General features: G+C 36.8%; 1 protein-coding gene across 12 annotated transcripts in view; it reads left to right on the plus strand.

Moving 5' to 3' along the window:
* Window positions 1-20,508, plus strand: part of MPDZ (multiple PDZ domain crumbs cell polarity complex component) — a 99,330-nt gene that overhangs the window by 70,432 nt on the left and 8,390 nt on the right. For all 12 annotated transcript variants that reach the window (XM_079330452.1, XM_079330453.1, XM_079330448.1 and 9 more), the window contains 13 exons: window positions 7,046-7,208; window positions 7,801-7,997; window positions 12,096-12,187; window positions 12,318-12,408; window positions 12,752-12,832; window positions 13,385-13,477; window positions 13,567-13,641; window positions 14,980-15,160; window positions 15,939-16,084; window positions 16,404-16,487; window positions 16,594-16,787; window positions 17,035-17,182; window positions 20,047-20,133. In XM_079330452.1, coding sequence (XP_079186578.1) covers window positions 7,046-7,208; window positions 7,801-7,997; window positions 12,096-12,187; window positions 12,318-12,408; window positions 12,752-12,832; window positions 13,385-13,477; window positions 13,567-13,641; window positions 14,980-15,160; window positions 15,939-16,084; window positions 16,404-16,487; window positions 16,594-16,787; window positions 17,035-17,182; window positions 20,047-20,133 — 1,632 coding nt within the window. The remainder of the gene's footprint in view (window positions 1-7,045; window positions 7,209-7,800; window positions 7,998-12,095; window positions 12,188-12,317; window positions 12,409-12,751; window positions 12,833-13,384; window positions 13,478-13,566; window positions 13,642-14,979; window positions 15,161-15,938; window positions 16,085-16,403; window positions 16,488-16,593; window positions 16,788-17,034; window positions 17,183-20,046; window positions 20,134-20,508) is intronic.

The following is a 20,508-nucleotide window of genomic DNA, read 5'->3' on the forward strand; positions in this document are numbered from 1 at the left end:
TGTAATATATAGTAATAGATGAAGCAAATGTTCAAGATGGTGGTATTTGGGAATGGGATATTTAATCCTGAAAGTGCCATCTCAACTATTTCAGGAACAAAGATTTGATTTAAGTATTATTTCCATTTAGAATGAAATCGATTTGGATTTGGAAATACAGCACGCCGTCCTCAAACTATTTTGAAAAGCCTCAAGAAAGATAATTTGTTGGGGGGCAGAGTAGGAGTCTAACTAAAACCATCTGTTAGAGATTGACAGCATGTCTGAGGAGCGCATGCAGAAATACAGCACCTGTTAAAAAATTCTGTGGACATTAATGAAAGGACTTAGAAGTACACGGAAGTGTCACTAAGCTGCATGGACATTGCAGACAAAAGCTACTGAGCTTTAATATGAGTTACTTGCAACACTAGAAACTAAACTTCCTCATTGTAGAGACTGTGTAAGCTGCACGTTTATTTACTAGCTGTCTCATAACTCTTGTTCCCCAGCCAGAGTCCCTTTATAGCCCTTCTTCAGCTTCTGCTCCCTGTGGGCAGAAAACTACTAACCCATTTTATCGTCTGTCATCTAAGGTAAAGTTGCATGAAAAAGCTCTGTTGATGTTGGTTATTGACACTCAAACTACTAAAGTAATGCTTTTCCATTTGCTGTGGTGTGAACACAATTACTGCTTTGAATGTTTAGGCCTGTTCGGAGTGGAAATGATGCCAGTACTGTATCATACTTTCATTTAGAGAATATTTTATTTAGGGAATGCTCCTTTGCTATTTTTCATTGTAGTTCCTTATTCTCTATTTTCAAATTTTGCTTGTTGATTATTTCTTGACTGTACTAACGAACTATTGTTTCTCTGTAAGCAGAAACATTGCAAATGCTCTTCTTGTACTATACATTATGTTGTGATCTTCATAAATGGCATTATGTTTATTATTTTCATCTCTTGCAACTTGCATTTATATTTAGTAATAAGATCTTCTAAGAGAATTTCCTGCTTTCATTCACCAGTCACCCAAGTAGCTACCTGCCTACACATGAGCTATAATCATTATGGTGGCACTATGCATTTAAGCAGGCAGTCCATTTTAAGTGACATTTAGCTAATGAGTCCATTTCTTCCCTTTTATTTTTTTTAATGCAGGTTTAGTAGTTAAAAGAGAGCCTGTGTCTACTCCAGAACAGCCCGAATAATGCAAGTGACCTGTGAAAAGACAGGGATAGTTTTGATAATAAGGAATTAACCACTGAGTCTGTTTCATACTAATTCCCTTCTGTGTATTTCTGAGTAAGAAAAAATATATCACTGTGATTATGATCCTATAGTAGTGTTACAGCAATATGCTGTATGAAATGCAGCTAGTTTCTGATAACTTAGCATCTTGAATACATTAATAGAATTCTGAATGGAAGCTACTTGTAAAAAGGAAAAAAACAGAAGGAAAAATATCCTTTTACTTTAGACTGATTTGAATTTAAAAAAAAAAGTTAGAGAACTCCCTTTATTTTAATATTTGCTCTTCTTGTCCTAGACTGCGCAGAAGTATGCTGAACTGAACTCTTCAGGCAAATTCAAATGCTCAAGATTTTATCATAGTAGTCAGTCCTTATTAATGCAATGCTGTTGCATGGATTAGTATTAGGGCTAGTATTTTAGGACCTATGCCATCATGACAAAATAAAAAAGACAAGATTTTGAATGACTGTAGCTGAACTCGTTTCCTGTTTCAGTAGGATTTTACTGTTGATATATGAAGTATTTGTAATGCTTATTTTAATTGCCTAAAATTTCCAGAAGTTATGTTTTAAAATTCTGTGCAGATAACTATCAAAGTGTAATAGGATTACAATAACAGTTTACTTTTCACAAAACTTTCTTTATAATATTCAAAATCAAATGTGAATCACATTCACAGAAAATCTTGTACCCTAGCGAAACAACCTGTTGACGTTGAGTGTCATGACAGTGAAGAATCTTGGGTCATTCATGGCATGACTTTGTCACTGCTGAAGATACAGTAGAGACAAGACATTTGTTGTCTTACTAAATTATTTTTTTGTAACAATGCATTTGAAAGTAAATGTTTAGGGATGTGTTTACTATTTTCAGAAGCATTTAAAAAAAATGCTGGAAGAAATTTTTTAAACAGCACCATACCTTTGGATTAAATTGCTCTCAATATAAATGATCCTGGAGAATTTTCACATTCCTGTCCATGCTATTTTCCAGCAGTGTTAAACTTACAGCCTTAACGCTCACAGTTAATGGTCAGCGTAGAAATTACTTATAAGTATATGCAGTATATTTCCAGCATGCTATTTGAAATCAGAGCTGTTTACTCCTTATTAAGCAGATTCTGCTTAATAGAATTGCTTAATACTGCAAAATAGAATGCAGTACAAAAGCTACATAAGGAATATAAATGGTTAAGTTACATCCTTTTATTTGGTTTAAATGTGTAAACACTTTTCTGTTAAATGATAATGAGAAAGTACCTTGCTTTGGGGGAAGACCAGAATATTTCGTTTCAGTTAACTATAAATGCAGGCAGTTACACGTGCATATGCACATATATAAAGTATTACATAAAAGTTACTGTTACATATGAAATACGCTTAGAGATGCCTCATATTACTAAGCCCTCTTCTGCAAAATAAACAGCAAGTGTATTATCGCAGAAGTGAAATCAAATTATGAGGATCTGTCATTTTCAAAATAAAACTAAGCCTACTGCCTTATTACAAATAATGGTATTCATCCTACCCTAGAAGCCCTCAATTTTTTCAATTAAGAGTATCCCATATGCTGAGATGTTTGAAAAACAATGTACAAATATCACAGCACATAAGTGCTGCATGATTCTGCACTTGATGTATGTTGTGGTCTAGAACAGGTGTGAGGATTGGTGCTTTTCCTCTCTGCTGACAGAGCATCAGAAGCACAGAGCAAATACAGTTTTACTCAATTTCACATACCTATTTCAAGTGCAGAATGTGGATCTTCTTGTTAGCACAAACAACTAAATGAGTATGTTTTGATTAATGAGTGAAAAGAGTTAATTTAATTTTTTTTTTTTTTTTGCTTATTTCTATTATGGTTTCCTTTTAGAACCCTTCCCTACCTTTCCCGCAGAACAGTGTTTTCAGTAGGACAGCTGTCTTCAGCAGCACTAACCCATTTGCTGATTCTTCTCAGTTCAACACTGCTAAGGTTGGATGATGGCACACTGTCTTTTCACTCACCAAACATCCTACATGTGCTTTTTTCGCATTGCTCTCTTTCTGCATTTAAATTCTTTTATATCAATTGGGGTTATATGCTATGCTGATGAGCTTGAGAGTTCTATGTAGCGAATTTAAAAGGCATAGACATAGACAAGTTACAGAGAAGTTAAAAAATGCCAGCTCCATTAATCATAAGCACTAAATCTGGTCTATTCAGAGCTACCAAAGGTGTAGGTTTTCAGTTATAAGATCAGTCCCTGAGGTATATGTTAAAAAACCAAGTGTAACTCTCTCATCAGTGTAAGGTATATTGCTGCTATGTACTTCGTTTTTGATTATTTGTGGTTATGACTTTCCAGCCATGCTCTCTCTCTTATTTTTGCATGAAAAAAAAAAAAAAAAAAAAACCCAACAAACTGGCAGCTTTTTTTTTTATTATGCTTTATGAAAATATTTTCCCTCTGCTTCTTGAAAATTCTTTAATGCACCATGAATGCTAACATCTTTGGAAATACAAGAATGTCAGACTTTTTTTTTTTTTTTTTTTGTGGCTAGTGCTTACTTACTGCATGTTGTTCACAATGGGAACAGAGCTAACCTCTAATGACAAATTCTTAACACTAATATGCATGCATTTTTTATTTAATAAAATAATTTATAGCTGGTTTTACATCGTGGAAGTGATTGTGCCCTTTGTCTATTTTCCCATGTTGTTAAAAATATTGAATGTGCAACAAACACTTATGATATGGTATGTGGTGTATAATTGCATGTGTGTTTTGAAATCCCTTCTTGTGTTTGTTACAGTTCTGAGGAAAGAGATTAGACATGTAGCATAAATGATGACTTATGTTTTCTATATTTTCAAAAGTATTTCTGAAAAGCATTGCATGCATTTTAGAAGAAAACCTGATGATCCTGTAGTTTATGCATAATTCCTTTCTTAGCACTCATATAAGAATGGCCTTCTGTCCTCTCCCTCATCTTCTGAACTCAGGTTCATGTATAGTGAGAAGCTGATGAATCAGGATCTTTAGTAACCCCTTAAATACTTTTGTCCATTTATAAATCAAGTTAATAAAGTTGCTGCAGTTAGTAAAATGAATCCATAATTGAAAGTGAGTTATTGGTTAATGGTACTGTGTATTGCCAAAGGTGCTATAACATGTGGATTGCTGTTTTCTGTTACTGTAGGAGATATCGAATCCAATTAGGGTTACCTTCCGTTGTTCCCCAACTAACCCTTTTGCTCCCACACCATTCAAGGTTTGTCTTAATTACCATCAGTTGGTCCTACTGTATGTGTGCTGTACATTTGTACATGACCTGTGATATTTTCTGGAGTACTGCTTCTTCTTCCACTTGTGCCTTCATTTTTTCAAGTTCCAGACTTGCTGCCATTTTAAGCATTTGCTTGGCTGTGATCAGAGTGACCCTGGTAGTTAAATGGGTTTAGCAACTGTTGGATGCTTTGCATTTTAAATGAAATACTGTGGTGTGGAACACTGAAAGTATTTCATGAGTTGAAGCCTTTTAGTTTTTTTGTGCGTTGCCCGATTCAGGGAGCAAAAGTCTTATGTGTGTGTAAACTGTGGGGACTGGCTTCTGCTTCTGGCTTTTCAAACGTGTCAGACTTAGTTCTGCTGGCAGGACATGTCCCCCTTTACCCCAAATGGCATTGTAGCACAGTTTTTACCCTACAACAGAGCCTTGCTTTCACTTTAATTTCAGCATTTCCTTAAACCTCAGAAATGTTCAGATTATCTTAATGTTGTTACATGTTCACAATGGTACAAAAAGATGCATTTTTTTTGTCAGTCATATTATGGTGGCTGCAGTTAGTAAGTGCTAATCTGTCAGGATGTACCCTTACATCCACACCTTACAAATCTTTCAGAGGTCCTTTACACAAATATTTTGTTCCTTTTTTGGTCATGTTTTCTTTAAATTTTGCTGTTCTTGGACACTGTTGCTTACAAACAGTACCTCTAAAGTAATACCTTAATTTTGGTTTTATAATATAAAAACTAAGGTTTGCTGATCTGGTTTGACAGCTGAAGAAGGGAGTGAATAGAGCAGCTTTCGTGGGCATCTGGCCTCCAGCAGGGTCAACCCACCACAACTGTATTTCCTCATATTTCCAGAATTTTTGTCTTTTTGTGGACACATGAATTTCTGATTGTGAAAAATAGCTTTTTTAGGTTGTGTTTCTACTTTTCTCTGATTCTGGTAGGTGACAATGTCTTTGCTAGAATTTTGTTGCTTCAGTTTAGGGATGTTAGGTGTCATCTTAGGAGGCTGATATTGTCTTAGACTTGAAGCATGATGCAATGTGACTAAAGATACAAAAAGTCATAGAACACATACATTTTTTTATAAAAATTATTGGTTTGGATATCACTTCTCACACTTTTGGCATTTAGTGACTTCTTAGTTAAGTTCCTGGAGCAAGTTCCTAAATGAAAGGAAAACCTTTTTCAAGCAGAAGTAGAATGAGAGAACTGAAATAGGGCATTTGCAGTATCTTTATATCTTTGGAGTTACAGAGTGAAGATAAGTAATTTTTAGACATGAGACCTTTCTCAAATTTCAAAATGACTAAACTGTTAACTTCCCAGGTTTCTCAACACCTTCAGTTTAAAAGATGATAAAGTCTTCTGAGGTGTATGTTGTTACTAATTTCACTGTTGCCTCTATTGAAGAGATTATTACCTGAGTGATTTTGGCACCTAAAGTCAGCATCTGAGATAATGTGTTCAGACTTACTGATGGAGGTAGTGAGAACTGAAATGATGAGAATAGGGTTATGAAGCTAGGGCAGCACTTGAGTGTTGTAAGTGAAACCTGAAACCCGAGTGTTGTAAAAATACTGGGTTTACATTTAAAATTCTTGTTTTTTACTTCAGAAGATATCTGCCAAGTATCAAGGTCTCTTGGGCATGCATAAGCTAAAGAATGATGATATTCAGAGGGAAGTTTCTTGTTTACATGTTTACTCTAAGCAAGGCAAAATTATACAAATTTCACATAGCAAAATTTCTTATCAGAGTCTATATTCCTTAAGGAAACTGCCCTGAAAGGAAGCTTGCAAGGCTATGGATTTGGTCATTTAACCATTATATTGCAGTAGTCATGTGTTTTTGCCTCTTAACTTTTTGTAAATACGAATAGAATACATCAAGACCAAAAGTATTTGTCTCTTGTGATTTAACCTGTATCCTTCTTTATTTGATCTTCTCTGTGTAGCTTATAGGAAACTAGTAAATGAGACTGAAAAGGTCCAATCACTATGGATTTCTTCAGTTAACATTTGTTTAATTTTGTTTTTTAACTGTCCTTTCAGTTAGCATGCCAGTTGCTTTTTTCTCTCTGTAGGTATTTTTTAAAGTTCCTGGTTTTTAGTTTACTTTATCTTTCCTCATATTTGGCTTCCTAAGAATATGGGAGGAAATTATATGTAATGACTTTGCAAAATACTTATATGCAATTTTATTTTTAAAATCTGGCGTTAAAAGAAAAACACTTGAGTTTTCATAAGAGAAAAAAACTTACATTTTTTTTCTGAAACATAAAGTGGCACATAAAACTTTACTGAATTGGGCTTTTACTGTGAGTTGTTTGCTTCCAGATATATTTTGGAGTGATGTTCTTTCTTGCCTTGTGTGGTGCGTGTTTCTGTCTTTGATCTCTCTACCTTTCTGTGAGCTGTTACTAAATTAGAGTTTCAGCTGCTTGTTATTGAAACTTTGAGGCTATTGACGTTTTTGTATGCTACAGAGAGCCTGCATCTTCTTAGCTGCTTCATTTTTCTTATTCTTCACAGGCATTTGGTCAGTCTGATACGGAACCAGAAAAGACTTTGCTTTGTAACGTGCCTCTGCCCCCTCCTTCAGCATTTTCAGGAATGACCTGTGATGTTGCACAGTCATCTTGTATCAGACTCCCAGAAGATGTGGAGAAGGAGGATGAGTTTGGTTACAGCTGGAGTAAGTGTTTCCTGTGATAATATATGTGAAATACTTAGTGTTAAAATTGCACTGTATAAGGCACAAGTGTGGGGGCGTCCCGTTTGAACTGCTTCTTTCTCATGTGCATCATAGTTTGGGTGCTAAGATTGCTGTTTTAATTGTGCTTGGTCAGATTCACATAGTAAAATGTAAAACTGTTCTTCATTGCACTGCAATGAAGAAGTCTTTTTTGTTTCTTCATCATCCAAATTCAATGTAGGACTACTTGAAGAATTTCAGTGCAATCCAGGTAACTGTTGGCAGTTATTGATGTGATAGTTATCTGTTACTTCAAAGTGTTACTGGAGAGATGATTACTTTTGTGTATGAATTTTACTTTTAAGAAAAGTTATAATATTTTCTGAAGTTACAAGGAAATCAAGAAGCTAAAAATATTAATAACCTAAGGCTTAGTTTAAAAGAAGGTGTGGTTTACACTTAAAGTTTAATCACCTGTTTTGGGCTTCTTCAGTCACGTACTGCCCACTGAGCACTGATCTTGACTCTCTAGGTGACTTGTGAAACTTTCTAATGTAAATCCAACCTCTGCTACCCACACTTTTGCATTTAGAAAAGATCATGCAGCGCTATGGAAATCTACCAGGGGAGCTACACATGATTGAACTGGAAAAAGGAAAGACAGGTCTGGGACTTAGTCTTGCTGGTAACAAAGACCGATCCAGGATGAGTGTCTTTATAGTGGGAATTGATCCAAATGGAGCAGCTGGAAAAGATGGCAGGTTACAGATTGCAGATGAGTTGCTAGAGGTGAGTTTCTGCAATTTCTACTGAAGCCCAAATGTACTGAATTAAAATACCAGATATTTGCTGAAGTATATATGTTTGTCAATGGACTTTGAAATCCCACATATATCCAAGTTCATATCACTATGCTATCAGATTTTCCTTCTGATGTATGCCAAATAGGTGCAGCATTTTTTCCCCTGGTTATAATAACACCAAGTTATGGGTTATGATCCCTGTATGCATCATTCACTCAGGAGTTGGACTCAGTGATCCTTGTGGGTCCCTTCCAACTCAGAAGGTTCTGCAATTTTGAATGGAGGTGTATTCAGTAGAAATCTGGGACGGCAGCAGTTTCTGAGTTATGGAGTTGTATGGAGTGGCAGTGAATTGCAGATGGTGAAAAATACTGAAGTTCTCCAGTCCACCCATCTGTGGAGTACTCTAGACTTTCTAATTACTTCTCTGTTTTCTAGATGTGTGATAATAGCAGAATATTTTTATATTGTGTAACATAGAATGTGGAAATTAAATTGGGGAAACAGGAAGAGATCTGATTTTATTATGGACTTGTAACTCATTATCTGTTTGGGTGCTGTTTTCTAGTGTATTGGAGTGACTGAACCACTAAACATGCAGCTAGCATTTCAAGTACTTACGTGAAGCATAACTTTTGTTTGTATATTCCCACAGCACAGTTGATGATACTTGGAGATGCATTCCTTATTATAGTTTTTCTCATTCTTTCTGATAGCAGTAGGTAACATTATCCTCACAGAAATGCTTGGTGTAACTTCAAAGCTGTATGTGAAGTGTATGAGGATATACTGGGAAAGTGGTACAGAGAGGGAATAATGAATTTGAACAAAGCTTGAGGGAGATATTGATTGCAGACTAGGAAAGAAATTAAAGGATTTCTGGCACTGTGGAGCAAATCTCATGGAGGAAACTTTGTTGCAGCCTCAAAACATCTGTTTTAAAAATTCTGGTGTTGAAGAGGTGGAATATTCTGGAAACATGTTGAAACACATCTATCTGAATCTACAGTCTTACGATTTCCTTCTTACTGTCCACACTGTAAACTTGAAGACTAATGCTAAGAAATTGCCTCAATTTCTTCTGGGAGGAGACATGTGAGCTTGCTCCCTATACTCCCAAGTAACTGTCCATCAGGTATTGAGGGCCATGTACTATCCCCCCACTTGGCAGCCTGACCATGTATTTTTTGCAAGGCTGTGGCAAGCACTGCAGGAAGTGCTGCATTTGGGTTGTGAACTCCAGTGTAAATGACAAGGCTTAGTATCCCTGTGGCCATGCCAGGTGCACACTGCATAGAAGGTGGTTGGTGTTATGCTCAGCCCTCCTTACAGCATATTGCATCTGTTGCTTTGCTGTGTCTCTGCTTCTATTAGTGCATTTTATTACTGTCCCTTTGTGTAAGTCCAGATTGTCCTTTTTCAGTCATTTTTCTTGGCTTAACATCAGCACCATGGCTTACCATTCTCAAGATAAAAATGGAAACTTATAAACTGAACTTATAAAATGCAACTAAATAATGGCCTTAGTTTGCAAATCCTCACTGATAGCTCCTCTCCTATCTGAATCCTTGGTGCTTCAAGGTGTTACAATGACTAATCTGCTCTGCCAAATGGAAAAAAAATTGCTGGGTCACATCTTCAGATAGTAAGTGTGGAGTCATAGAATGGTTTGGGTTGGAAGGGACCTTTAAGATCGTCTACTTGCAAGTCTTCCTCAGTGGTCTGGGTTGCCAACTACCAGATCAAGTTCCTCAAGTCTCATTCATTCTGGCCTTGACCACTTCCAAGGATGGAGCATCCACAGCTTGTCTGGGCAGCTTGTTCCAGTGCCTCACTATCCTCTGGGTAAAGAGTTTTTTCCTGACATCTAAAACTTTGTTCTTTCAGTTTAAAACCATTGCCCCTTGTCATATCCCTATCACCTCATGTAAAAGTTAGTTTTCTTTTTTTTATGTAAGCCCTTTAAGTTCTGGAAGGCTGCAATGAGGTCTCCCCAGAGTTTGCTTTTCTCCAGGCTGAACAACCACAGCTCTTTCAGCCTGTCTTCACAGGAGAGGTGCTCCAGCCCTGTGATTGTATTCATGGCCCTCCTGTGGAGCTGCTCTGATAGATCCACATTTTTCTGGCACTGAGAGCTCCATAAATAAATGCAGTGCTTGAGGTGGGGTCTCATGTAGGCAGAGGATCTTTGTGTCATCTGCAAATCTGCTGAGGGTGTCCTCGATCTCTTTGTCTTTTTCATTGATAAAGATATTAAAGAGTCCTGGTCCCAGAAAAGAGCCATTATTTGTCATCAGCCTCCCCCTGGACACACAGGCATTGATCACAACTCCATCCGTCCATCCAGCCAGTTTCTTATCCGTCAAGTAGTCCACCCTTCAAATCTGTCTCTCTCTTATTTGAAGATAAGGACATTGTGTGTAACTTTGTCAAAGGCCTTACAGAGGCTTAAGTAGATGTCATTGGTTGTGCTGGCTGTCTCAAATCACCTCCTTGTCTTCTATGTGCCTTAATATTGATTCCATGAAGATCTGTTTCATGATGGTTCCAGGTACAGAGATGGGCCTCTATGGTCTATGGTTTCCTAGGTTTTCCTTTCTTGACTTTCAAGAAAGGAGAGCGATGTTTTCTTTTTTCCAGTCACTGGGACTTTACCTGACCTCTGTGACTTAAGTTGGATGGAGAGTGCCTTGGCAGCTACATAAGCCAGTTCCCTCAGGAGTCTGGATTTCAGATCATCAAACCCCATTGACTTGTGCCTTCACAAGTTTCGTCAAGTGGTCTCAAAATTGCTTTTTGTTGGGAGATACTTTGCTGCTTCCAACCCCCACTTAGAGGTTCCATAAGTTGGGAGATGTAAGAAGCCAGAGTGTCATTGAAGACTGAGGTTAAGAACTTCTGAAGCTCCTCACCCTTCTCCATATCCATTTCCACCAACAGTCTGTTCTTGTTTGTCAGGGAGGTACACTCTCCTTGGTCTTTCTTTTCTTACCCCTTATACTTATAGAACCCCTTCTGGTAACTTTTTACATCCCTTGCTAAAACTCCTTTCTTCTGTGCCTTATTTCCTTAACCCGTTTCTACACAAATCCAAATCATAATCAGGTACTCTTCCCAGATCATCTGTCCCTAGTTCCACTGGCTATGCATTTCTTTCTTACTCCTCAGTTTGAGGAGCAGATCCTTGTTTAGACATGCTGGTTACCAGCTTGTCTAACTTGATTTCTTCAACATGGAGATGGAGTATCCTCAAAAAGCTACCAGTACAGGTGAGGTCCTGTGTCATTAAGGACAGTTTCTGTAAGATTCACTAATTCTTTTAACAGCTGGAGGTCCATTAATCTGAATATGAGAGTTCTGACTCTGATCTTTTTCAAGCCCGTGTTCCTTGAGACCAGTGATTTACCCAAGGCATGGTCACTACAGCTGAGGCTGCCTCCAGTCTCAGTCTTTCTGATGAGCTCATCTGCACTGGTGAACATTGGATCCAGTGTCATTGTTTCTCTAATTGGTTTGAGAAGTATGCTCCACAGTTCATTTGAGCTAATATGCAGTTGTCTCCTTCTTGCTTCCTAAAGTGTTGGTGTTTCCTGGCTCCTCTCTGACATGCAGAACTACAAGAAGTCCCTCTTCATCATCAAATCTAGTTTAAAACTCTGCTAAATGTGCCAGTGTTAAGACTTCTGTGTATAAAGTGCTTGGCTCAGGGATTCAAAGTGCCTGAGATCCAATAAATAGTAACAATCTCGTTGCAGGATATAAGCAATTCATTTATCTGTTATGGTTAGAATTTCCCATGGCCCTGCTTAATCACTTCATCAGTCATGAAGTGATCAATGTCAGGTAAAAACAGATGATGTGCCAAGTCAATCCAATATAACTCAGAGACTGACATTTTTAGCACCATGGCAGTGTTAGTCTGAAGTCAAACTATAGTGAATTTTTTTACTGGAAGAAAGGGGTAAAAGTAGGACATAACTCTTATTTCTATGCAGTGATATGGATATTTTTAAGGCTTAAAAATTAATTTAAGTGTAAGGAATTAAAATGTTTTGATAAATAATTGCTGCATTTCCTTATCTAGATAAATGGCCAAATCCTTTATGGAAGGACTCATCAGAATGCTTCTTCAATAATCAAATGTGCACCATCTAAAGTTAAAGTAATCTTTATCAGGTAAGTTCTGGTTAAAGGTTTGGCTGCAAAAGTTTAATGTGTTCAAGTTTCACACAGTGTTTGTAATTTTTAATTTTGGTAACATAGATGTGCTTTTGAACACTACATTTTTTAACTGAGTATTTTTCAGAAACAAAGATGCAGTAAATCAGATGGCTGTTTGCCCTGCAAAGTCAATGGAGGCTTCACAGTGTACTTCAGGGACACTTCAACATCAAGAGGTAAAGTAAATACTGGCTTTTCTTATTTGACCAAAATACTAATAGTGTTCTGGATGGAAGAGGAGCCTGTCTGCTTAGGAAATACAGTAAAAGAGAAAGAAACCCGTAGAAAAACAAGAGATTTTAGAAGGTTGCTAAAGTTAGTATAGCTGTGATGGATTTTTTTTTCATTTTATATTCTTCTGTACTGTGAAGTAAGTGTAATATTCCCATCAATAGGGATTTAGAAGTTTAAGTGAAACTAGAAAATGAGCAGACTTACTTTAAACATTTGCACACTACTTCATTTTAGTGCAAAATGTTGGATATAGTCACTTACAGCAGCATTTTCTTTTTCTCTTAGATTGATACCAGTGTTGCGAACCCGACTGCATTTTCTGACTTGAGTTCATGTAAAAACATTCTGTATTTGGAACTTCCTAAGGTATGTGCTGAATTTAATTTGGTCCCATTTTTATTCAATAGCCATTCAATTTTGTAATGCTGTCCCTCTTCTAGCAAAAGCCTTAGTTACTAGAAGTCAGAAAGGAAATTTCTAGAGATCTGTTCTTCATGTTTGGGGATGGGCTCCAAAGCTTTCCTCATAGAACGACTGATTTTGATTTGTCAATTGCTTTTTGTCTCTGAAAAAATTATTTTCTTGTCTATTTGCTAAACTTTTTATTATCATCTACTGATGGTTCCTCAGGTAAAATCAATGCCCTAATTGTTCAAAGTAATAACTGAATTGCAGTTTACCGTGTCATTTTCAAAGGAGTGGATTTGAGTTCAGAAGTGTTTCTGATTTATCTCGCTAGTGAATATACTGTTTGTAGGTTAGCAGAATCTATTCCAGAAGTAGTTTAAAACAAAAATATTGGTACATTGTGAAACCCCAGGCTTGATATGTCAGTAGGCTTCACTAGTCTTTAGTGATTGTATTCTAATATTTTGATGTCACAGTACTTAACCATTTGCATTTTTCTGTTTGCCACAGGATCAAGGAGGCTTTGGAATTGCCATTAGTGAAGAAGACACAACTAATGGAGTAGTTATTAAAAGCTTAACAGATCATGGTGCGGCTGCAAAGGTGAGAATATTTAAAATCTGATTAGGGAATGAAGAATGTTTTTTGGAGTAGCATTCATAGTTCATGTTTTTTATTTTGTGTTTTTCCAGGATGGACGTATCAAAGTTGGAGATGTGATTCTGGCAGTGGATGATGAAATTGTTGTGGGATATCCTGTAGAAAAGGTGCTTCTAAAGTGTCAGGAATGTTGCAGAAAGCACACTGCTTAGTGTGGGAGGTGCTTGTGTCTTAAACTAGTGAGATTCTCATGACTATACTTTACTTAATTTTCAAAGCTGGCTGAAAAACCAAAGATCTACAGGCACTCTATGGATAAGGAAACTACTGCAAAATAAGCTAAAGCCTAATTTTACAGCTCAGCTGTTATTTTACATTAATGCACTACAGGAATCCTCCTATCTCTGATTTGAATGTCATTTTGTTTTCCCTGTGGTTCAGACCTGATGACTGAGAGACACTTAGCAGTGTGATAAAAACCGTGAACTATTGCTCAATAATGACTCTGCATAACTAGTCCACTTTCAAATTGTTAGTAAAACTAATATGTGTAAATTTACACAAGTGAGTTGAATCAGTGGTGAATCAAGTCATAAACTATGCTTATCCATGGGAACTGTCTATAGTAACAGCCTCTTTATATTCCAAACATAGTATTTCAAACCTTTGGAGAAAAATATCTCCATTCCTAAATAACAAGATTTATTTCTACCTTCTAGCACTGCAAACTCAATTTGGGTTCTGTAGTAAATCAAGGCCTTTTTCCTAGCATCTGCCTTGCTACCAAGAAAAGTGATTCTTTAGGCATGAGTAGATTACTTTCTCTTTGTTAAAGAGCAATTAGGAGAGCATCAATCTTATTCTTTGATGTACTGTTGTCTCTGAGGCAGTGAATGCATAGGAGATAGTGCAGTTGCCTGTAAGGAGGTAGGGTTAGGTAAGCATTGTAAAAACAGATTGAGTTAGTAATTTCTGAAAATATCTCTACTGGAATGTAAAGTCTCAAGAGGATTTGGTGTCTTTTCTGTAAGATGGCAATTGATTTTGGAGAGTTTTCAGTATCTCTTTGAACTAGATTTTGCATTACACCCTGGTGTCCTTCTCTCCCTTCCATATTCAGGAAGTATTTTCAGGTTTTTCTCCCCAAATGACAGCTGCACATTTCATTAGTTCATTAGGTATTTTGGCACTGACTTCTGTGAGATCAGAATTGGGCTCCACCCAACATTAAAAGGCAATACTTCTGTTTCTCTAGTAATTGCTATGCAGTATAATATTTTGTCTAGAGAAGCACTGAAAGACTGCAGTATTCTTATCTGGTATAGTTCAGCAAAGCTTCATAGGAAAAGGTTTTTTTAGAAAAAACATCAATATTTGCATTTCTTCCTTATGAGAAAACCTGCAGGACTGTGACTAGTTGGCAGAACTGTTATTTTGCTTTATTTTTGTTTAACAATTGAACAATCTGGTTACAGTTTTCATAGGCTTTTCTCTTTATCATTCAGTTTATTAGTCTCCTGAAGACATCCAAATCTGTGGTGAGGCTTACAATCAATCCAGCAGAAGCAGATAACCTGTCTACAGCACCAGCCCCTCCCAGTACTGTCCCAGCAGAGAAGAGGAATATGCAACCACCAGCAGCTGTCCCCATTTCCGGCAGCTCACCAGAACCAGAAGCAGTCAAAAGTAAGGTTTTCCTTGTGTGTCTGTATTCACTAGGATTATAACATAAAAACAAATACCTGGTTTGTAAGTTTTCCCTTTTTGTATGCATTGAGCTGTCTTCTGCATTTTCTAATATTTCCAGATTATATATTACATATTCATATAAATAAAGTATTGTTCCGCCATACAGAGGACCTATCTCTTGCCTTTCTGTTGTAGACGCAGGAGGATGAAAGGATTTTCTCCTCTGTCTCAGACATGCAGCAGATGCCTCTGTCATCGTTGCTTAGAACTAAGTGAAAGACATTCCTTTATGAGAAGAGCCATATAATTTTTTGTGGAGAAAGAGGATGTTTGAGACTCTTTTGCCATTTACAAGGTGCCCACGTTTGGCTCCTCTTCCAAGTGGAGAGTTAAGATGTTTCTGATGGATGATAGTTATTGGTACGCAATTGCACTTCTAAGTTACTAATAACTCAATGTACGCATCTTATTTAAATACAGATGTTTAAATTGAATTCTATCCTAAACAGGATATGTTGTGTACAATATCTGCTTTGGCTGTCCAGACTGAAACCCAGGTACCTGATGGCATAAAACTACAGGAGGCATGGCAAATAAAACTACAGGATAATACTTCTCTGAGGAGTAGGGAAAATTGGCAGCATCATTCTCTGTGGATCAGCTGTTCAGCTATTGCTGCACGGCTAGCAGTGGACTCTGAAAAATGCTGTTTTAAAGTCACTTTCCTAATACTGAACTCTGTTACTGTAACCAGGATGTTTCATTGTTGTTTTAGACACAAGCAGGTCTTCAACTCCAGCCATGTTAACCTCTGACCCAGCTACTTGTCCCATCATTCCTGGATGTGAAACAACCATTGATATCTCCAAAGGGCGGACTGGTCTTGGTCTGAGCATTGTTGGAGGAGCAGACACTTTGCTGGTTGGTTGGAAAAATATGTGTGCCATTCAAGTGAAATAATAGTAATGAAATAAAAGTCTGATAGAAGAGATTTTTTGTCATTTGTTTCCATAACATTTATAGAAAGACACAAAAGAAACAAAAATTAGGAAATAAACCTTTCTAAAATTAAAACTATCAATTAGTTTCTTAAATGTTTTGGTAATCTGTTCATCATGCATGTGATTCATTCCATCTGATTTGTCATTCATTAATTATGGTAGAAATTTTCAGTTACTTTTGCTTCAAAATGGCGCCTGTTCTTTCAACGTGCAATTTTGTTGTTTGTTTTTGTTGACAGGGCGCAATCATTATCCATGAAGTATATGAAGAAGGAGCAGCATCTAAAGATGGACGACTGTGGGCTGGTGATCAGATACTAGAGGTCTGCTGATTTCTTTTTTGCCTTTGTTTTCATTGCTGGCTAAGCATGCTGTATTTTGTCTGCTGGAAGGTGCTGCACAGTTTACCATTGTACGCTTTCGTTGCAGGTGAACGGAATTGACCTCAGGAATGCCACACATGATGAAGCCATTAATGTCCTCCGACAGACACCCCAAAAAGTTCGTCTGACTGTGTACAGAGATGAAGCCCAGTACAAGGAGGAAGACATGTACGATGTGCTGAATATAGAGCTCCAGAAGAAGCCTGGTAAAGGCCTTGGGCTGAGTATTGTTGGAAAAAGGTATGAAATCTAGCTGGAGATTCAGTGTCTGGAACTTGCTTATCATGTTTTATTTGTGGTCTGATGCTCAGATCCTGTGGGCTTGAAGGCCAAATGTCTGATTTTTGTGCTTAAGCTAACCAGCCTTCCCTAGAGAGCTAAGCCAGTGTTACTCAACAGAAAAATGAGACAATGTGTTTCCAGTAGTAAGCCATAAACATGACTGTCAAGCAATACTGTGAGGTAAAATTCATGTGTGTATTTGCAGAAATGACACAGGTGTGTTTGTATCAGACATCGTAAAAGGAGGAATTGCAGATACAGATGGGAGATTGATGCAAGGAGACCAGATATTAACAGTGAATGGAGAAGATGTCCGAAACGCTAACCAGGAGGCTGTTGCAGCTTTGCTAAAGGTATTGGGAAAAGTGAAGATGGATTAGAGTGAAAAACTGAGATCCAGATTCTTTGAAAGCTTTAACTTTACTCACGCTGAGATCAGACTGTTGCTGGGATATCAATGAGATGAGTTGGGGATCCAAATGTAAGCTTCCTGAAATCTAGAGAATTCAGATTTTTATTCTTTGCCTGATAAAATTAGGAGTAGTGATGGTGCAGAAATTTACATGTTTTTGAACACAGGGCTTATAGAAGACCTTTATAGAATATCATTACCTAGAGCAACTGAAAACACTGTATTTTGTTGAATAAATTGATAGCTGCTTAACTGTCTCACATTTTCAGAATGATACGCAGAACTGACTTTGAATGATGGAGAATTCAGCAGAGTAGTTGGACAAAGTGATTACTTTCATAGTTTGTTTGCAAGGGTCTGTAGTGATAGGACAAAAGGGAATGGTTTTAAACCAAAAGAGTAAGTTTGTATTAGTTGTTAGGCAGAAATTCTGTAATGTGAGGATGGTGAGTCACTGGAATAGGATGCCCAGAGAAGGTGTGGATGCCCCTTCCCTGGAAGGCCAGGTTGGATGGGGCTCTGAGTAACCTGGTCTACTAGGAGGTGTTATTTTTTTTTTTTTAGAGTATGTGTGTATTGTACCACTTTATATTAATTAACTACTACAATGCATTTTTCAATGACAAGCATTTGGTGTAAGAAACTGCTTTATTAGAGTTTACTGAAGTAAGTACCTGAAATTCTTCAACCTATTCTTGATAAATCTTTTGTTCTGATATCCTTCCCCTGTTTCCAAATCAGAATGAGGCCAGAACAGGGTCTCTGTTGTGACAGAGAACTTGTTAGTATACTCTTCTTTGGTTATAGTACTTTTCCTTTCATACATGATAGTTTTCAAATTTTATTTAAGAACACAGCATTTCTTCTTTGTATGCTGTACCTCTCCTCTGAATAAAAATGCCTTTTCATGTAGGAAGTTTCTTTCATTTTGACAAGCATTTTGGAGTATCTAATTGAAGATGCTTTGTTTCCACTTACCATTTGTATATTCTGGTTTTAAGTACATCATCATTTTTCAGTAGTACTTGTAGTTAATTGTCATGGCTCTCAGAAATGGGCTTTTAAAATACTTTAGACAGATTATTGTTAATAATTGTTTTGTTCACACAGAATAAGTGGAATAAGACATGGTCACTCACATGTAGGCAGTCACTGTTTCCTGTTCAGGTATCCATTAAAAATTCATTCATGAGAGTAGGATCTAGAAGTGAATTGTCTTCAACTGCGTAAAATGTATTTTGCTAGAAAATTATTTTATAATCTTTGGAAAATTCCAGTGTATTTTAAGTAGAATGAGACTAATAGAATGTGCCATCAGTCTGAGAAGTCTGCCTGTTCTTGCAGTGGTTTTTTTGAAGTATCCCCTAAAGTATGTGAAAAGACTATCAGCTTTCCCCCTCACTAGACTTAATGGATCTATCAAATGGAAGAATTTAGGAAGAGAGAGAAAGGTGTAATAAAACTAAATGGGAATTGATTTATTCACAAGTTCCGTTGGAAAGTATTACCTCCTATTTTCACACATAATTTTAAAATCTCCTTTATGTAGTTGTGAGGATGTGGTAATTTAGGTACATATTTCCTCAGTTTTCTGCTTTGAATAAGAGTTGTCCATATGGTTTAATACAACTAAATTCATACAAGCAAAGAGGAATGGTTTTGCCTGGGATTTGATCAAGTCTTTTCCAGGACATTGAGAAGTCAACATTATTTATGAAGTAAAAAGTGATTTAGTAATAAATCTTTTTTAGTGTCACCCCTAAGAGAATAGCAACAGGATATGAGGTATTGAAACCGTGTTTGAATAGATATGTCTGGTCGGTTTTGATATATTGGCCTATTACTGTGAATTTTTCTGACAAATGCATGAATCTCTCTTAGGATAATAAAACTTGATAAATAAAGGCAACCTCATTTATTATTAAATTTTTTGAAGGCAGAAGTTTACCCTGACAACGGCGAAAGAAAAAAATCAAAATAGCAACAAAACAGAAATTTCTGCATTAATACTTTGCAGATTGATGTCTTCTCTTTACACTACTTATTTTGAAAGCCTAATTTTCTTAGCCTTGTGATAATAACTTCCTTGGGTTTTTTTAAATATTTAATTGCAGGGTGAATTTTCTTCTGAGACATGCATTTTATGTGGACATTTGAATACTCAATAGTGTAGTTGAAATCTTTAGGCTAGTGAAAGGACTTTCCAATGAGCAGTCAGTCTGTATCACCCAGCTTATTACTGGGAGTCAGTCACTTAAACTATAGACGTTTAGAAAATTTTCTGCTGAAAATTTCGTAGTTATATTGGTGTCTATCCAGAGTAACAGATCATTTCCAAAATTTGAGAGAGATGAGTAACTTCCAGTTAAATTACTATGTTCTCAGTCATATCAAGAGAAATAATGAATGGGACTTCAAGGTGTTACACTGTTTTTAATTTTTATTAAGAATTGTGTGTTCATTGTGACATGTGACATTGCAATTCAGAAGCTATTCCTCATTAAGTGCCATATAATAGAATAAGTCCTCTTGTGTGATTTTCATGTCTGCATTGCAGTACTGATTAGCCCAGTATAAAAAAAGTATCCTACTCAGTCAGTATTGAGTACCATGGTGTACTTTGTGTGTGTCACTGATCCTGCCATGAACTCTCTCTGCAGAGTGCTCATTTCAGGATTGCTAGTCCATCATTCTTCCCTCTGTATGTGTTTTTTTTCTTCTTCTACCTTCTAGAAAGCCACTTAAATATTGTGAATTTTTGTCTTGTAGACAGAGGAGATGTGTTACATGTCACTGTTTCTTTAGTGCTCCTTAGGTACAGTAAGACTAGAGGTTGGAAGAATAAAAGCTGGACCTTTTCACTCTGAGAGAAGAACATCCCAAAGCAGCCAGGTATGTAACTGGTTAGTTTACGAGAAATAATGTTAAATAATGAAAACAAAAAAAAGATTGATTTTATAATGGCAATTATTTTTCACATACCAGATTCAAGAAGGAAAAATTTTACTTTCAGTGGCTTTTCAGTAGCCATTTTATATGTTCACCTTAGCAAATTGTATCTGTTACAGATAGGATCCAGCCAAAAATATAATCCAGAAATTTCTTTGCTCCAGGCTTCAGCCTGGAAGCCTAGAGAACTCCAATTCTCATCAATACCAGAAGAAGTTAGAGTCAAGTTTAAACCTCTTAGTTGCTTACAGGAGTATTGCTTCAGTAAGCGTAGGGAATTTTTCCATTCCTTGAATGTTCTTACTGTAATCTTGCCTG

The sequence above is a fragment of the Erithacus rubecula genome (assembly GCF_903797595.1).
Source record: "Erithacus rubecula genome assembly, chromosome: Z".
In the NCBI taxonomy this organism is placed as follows: Eukaryota; Metazoa; Chordata; class Aves; order Passeriformes; family Muscicapidae; genus Erithacus; species Erithacus rubecula.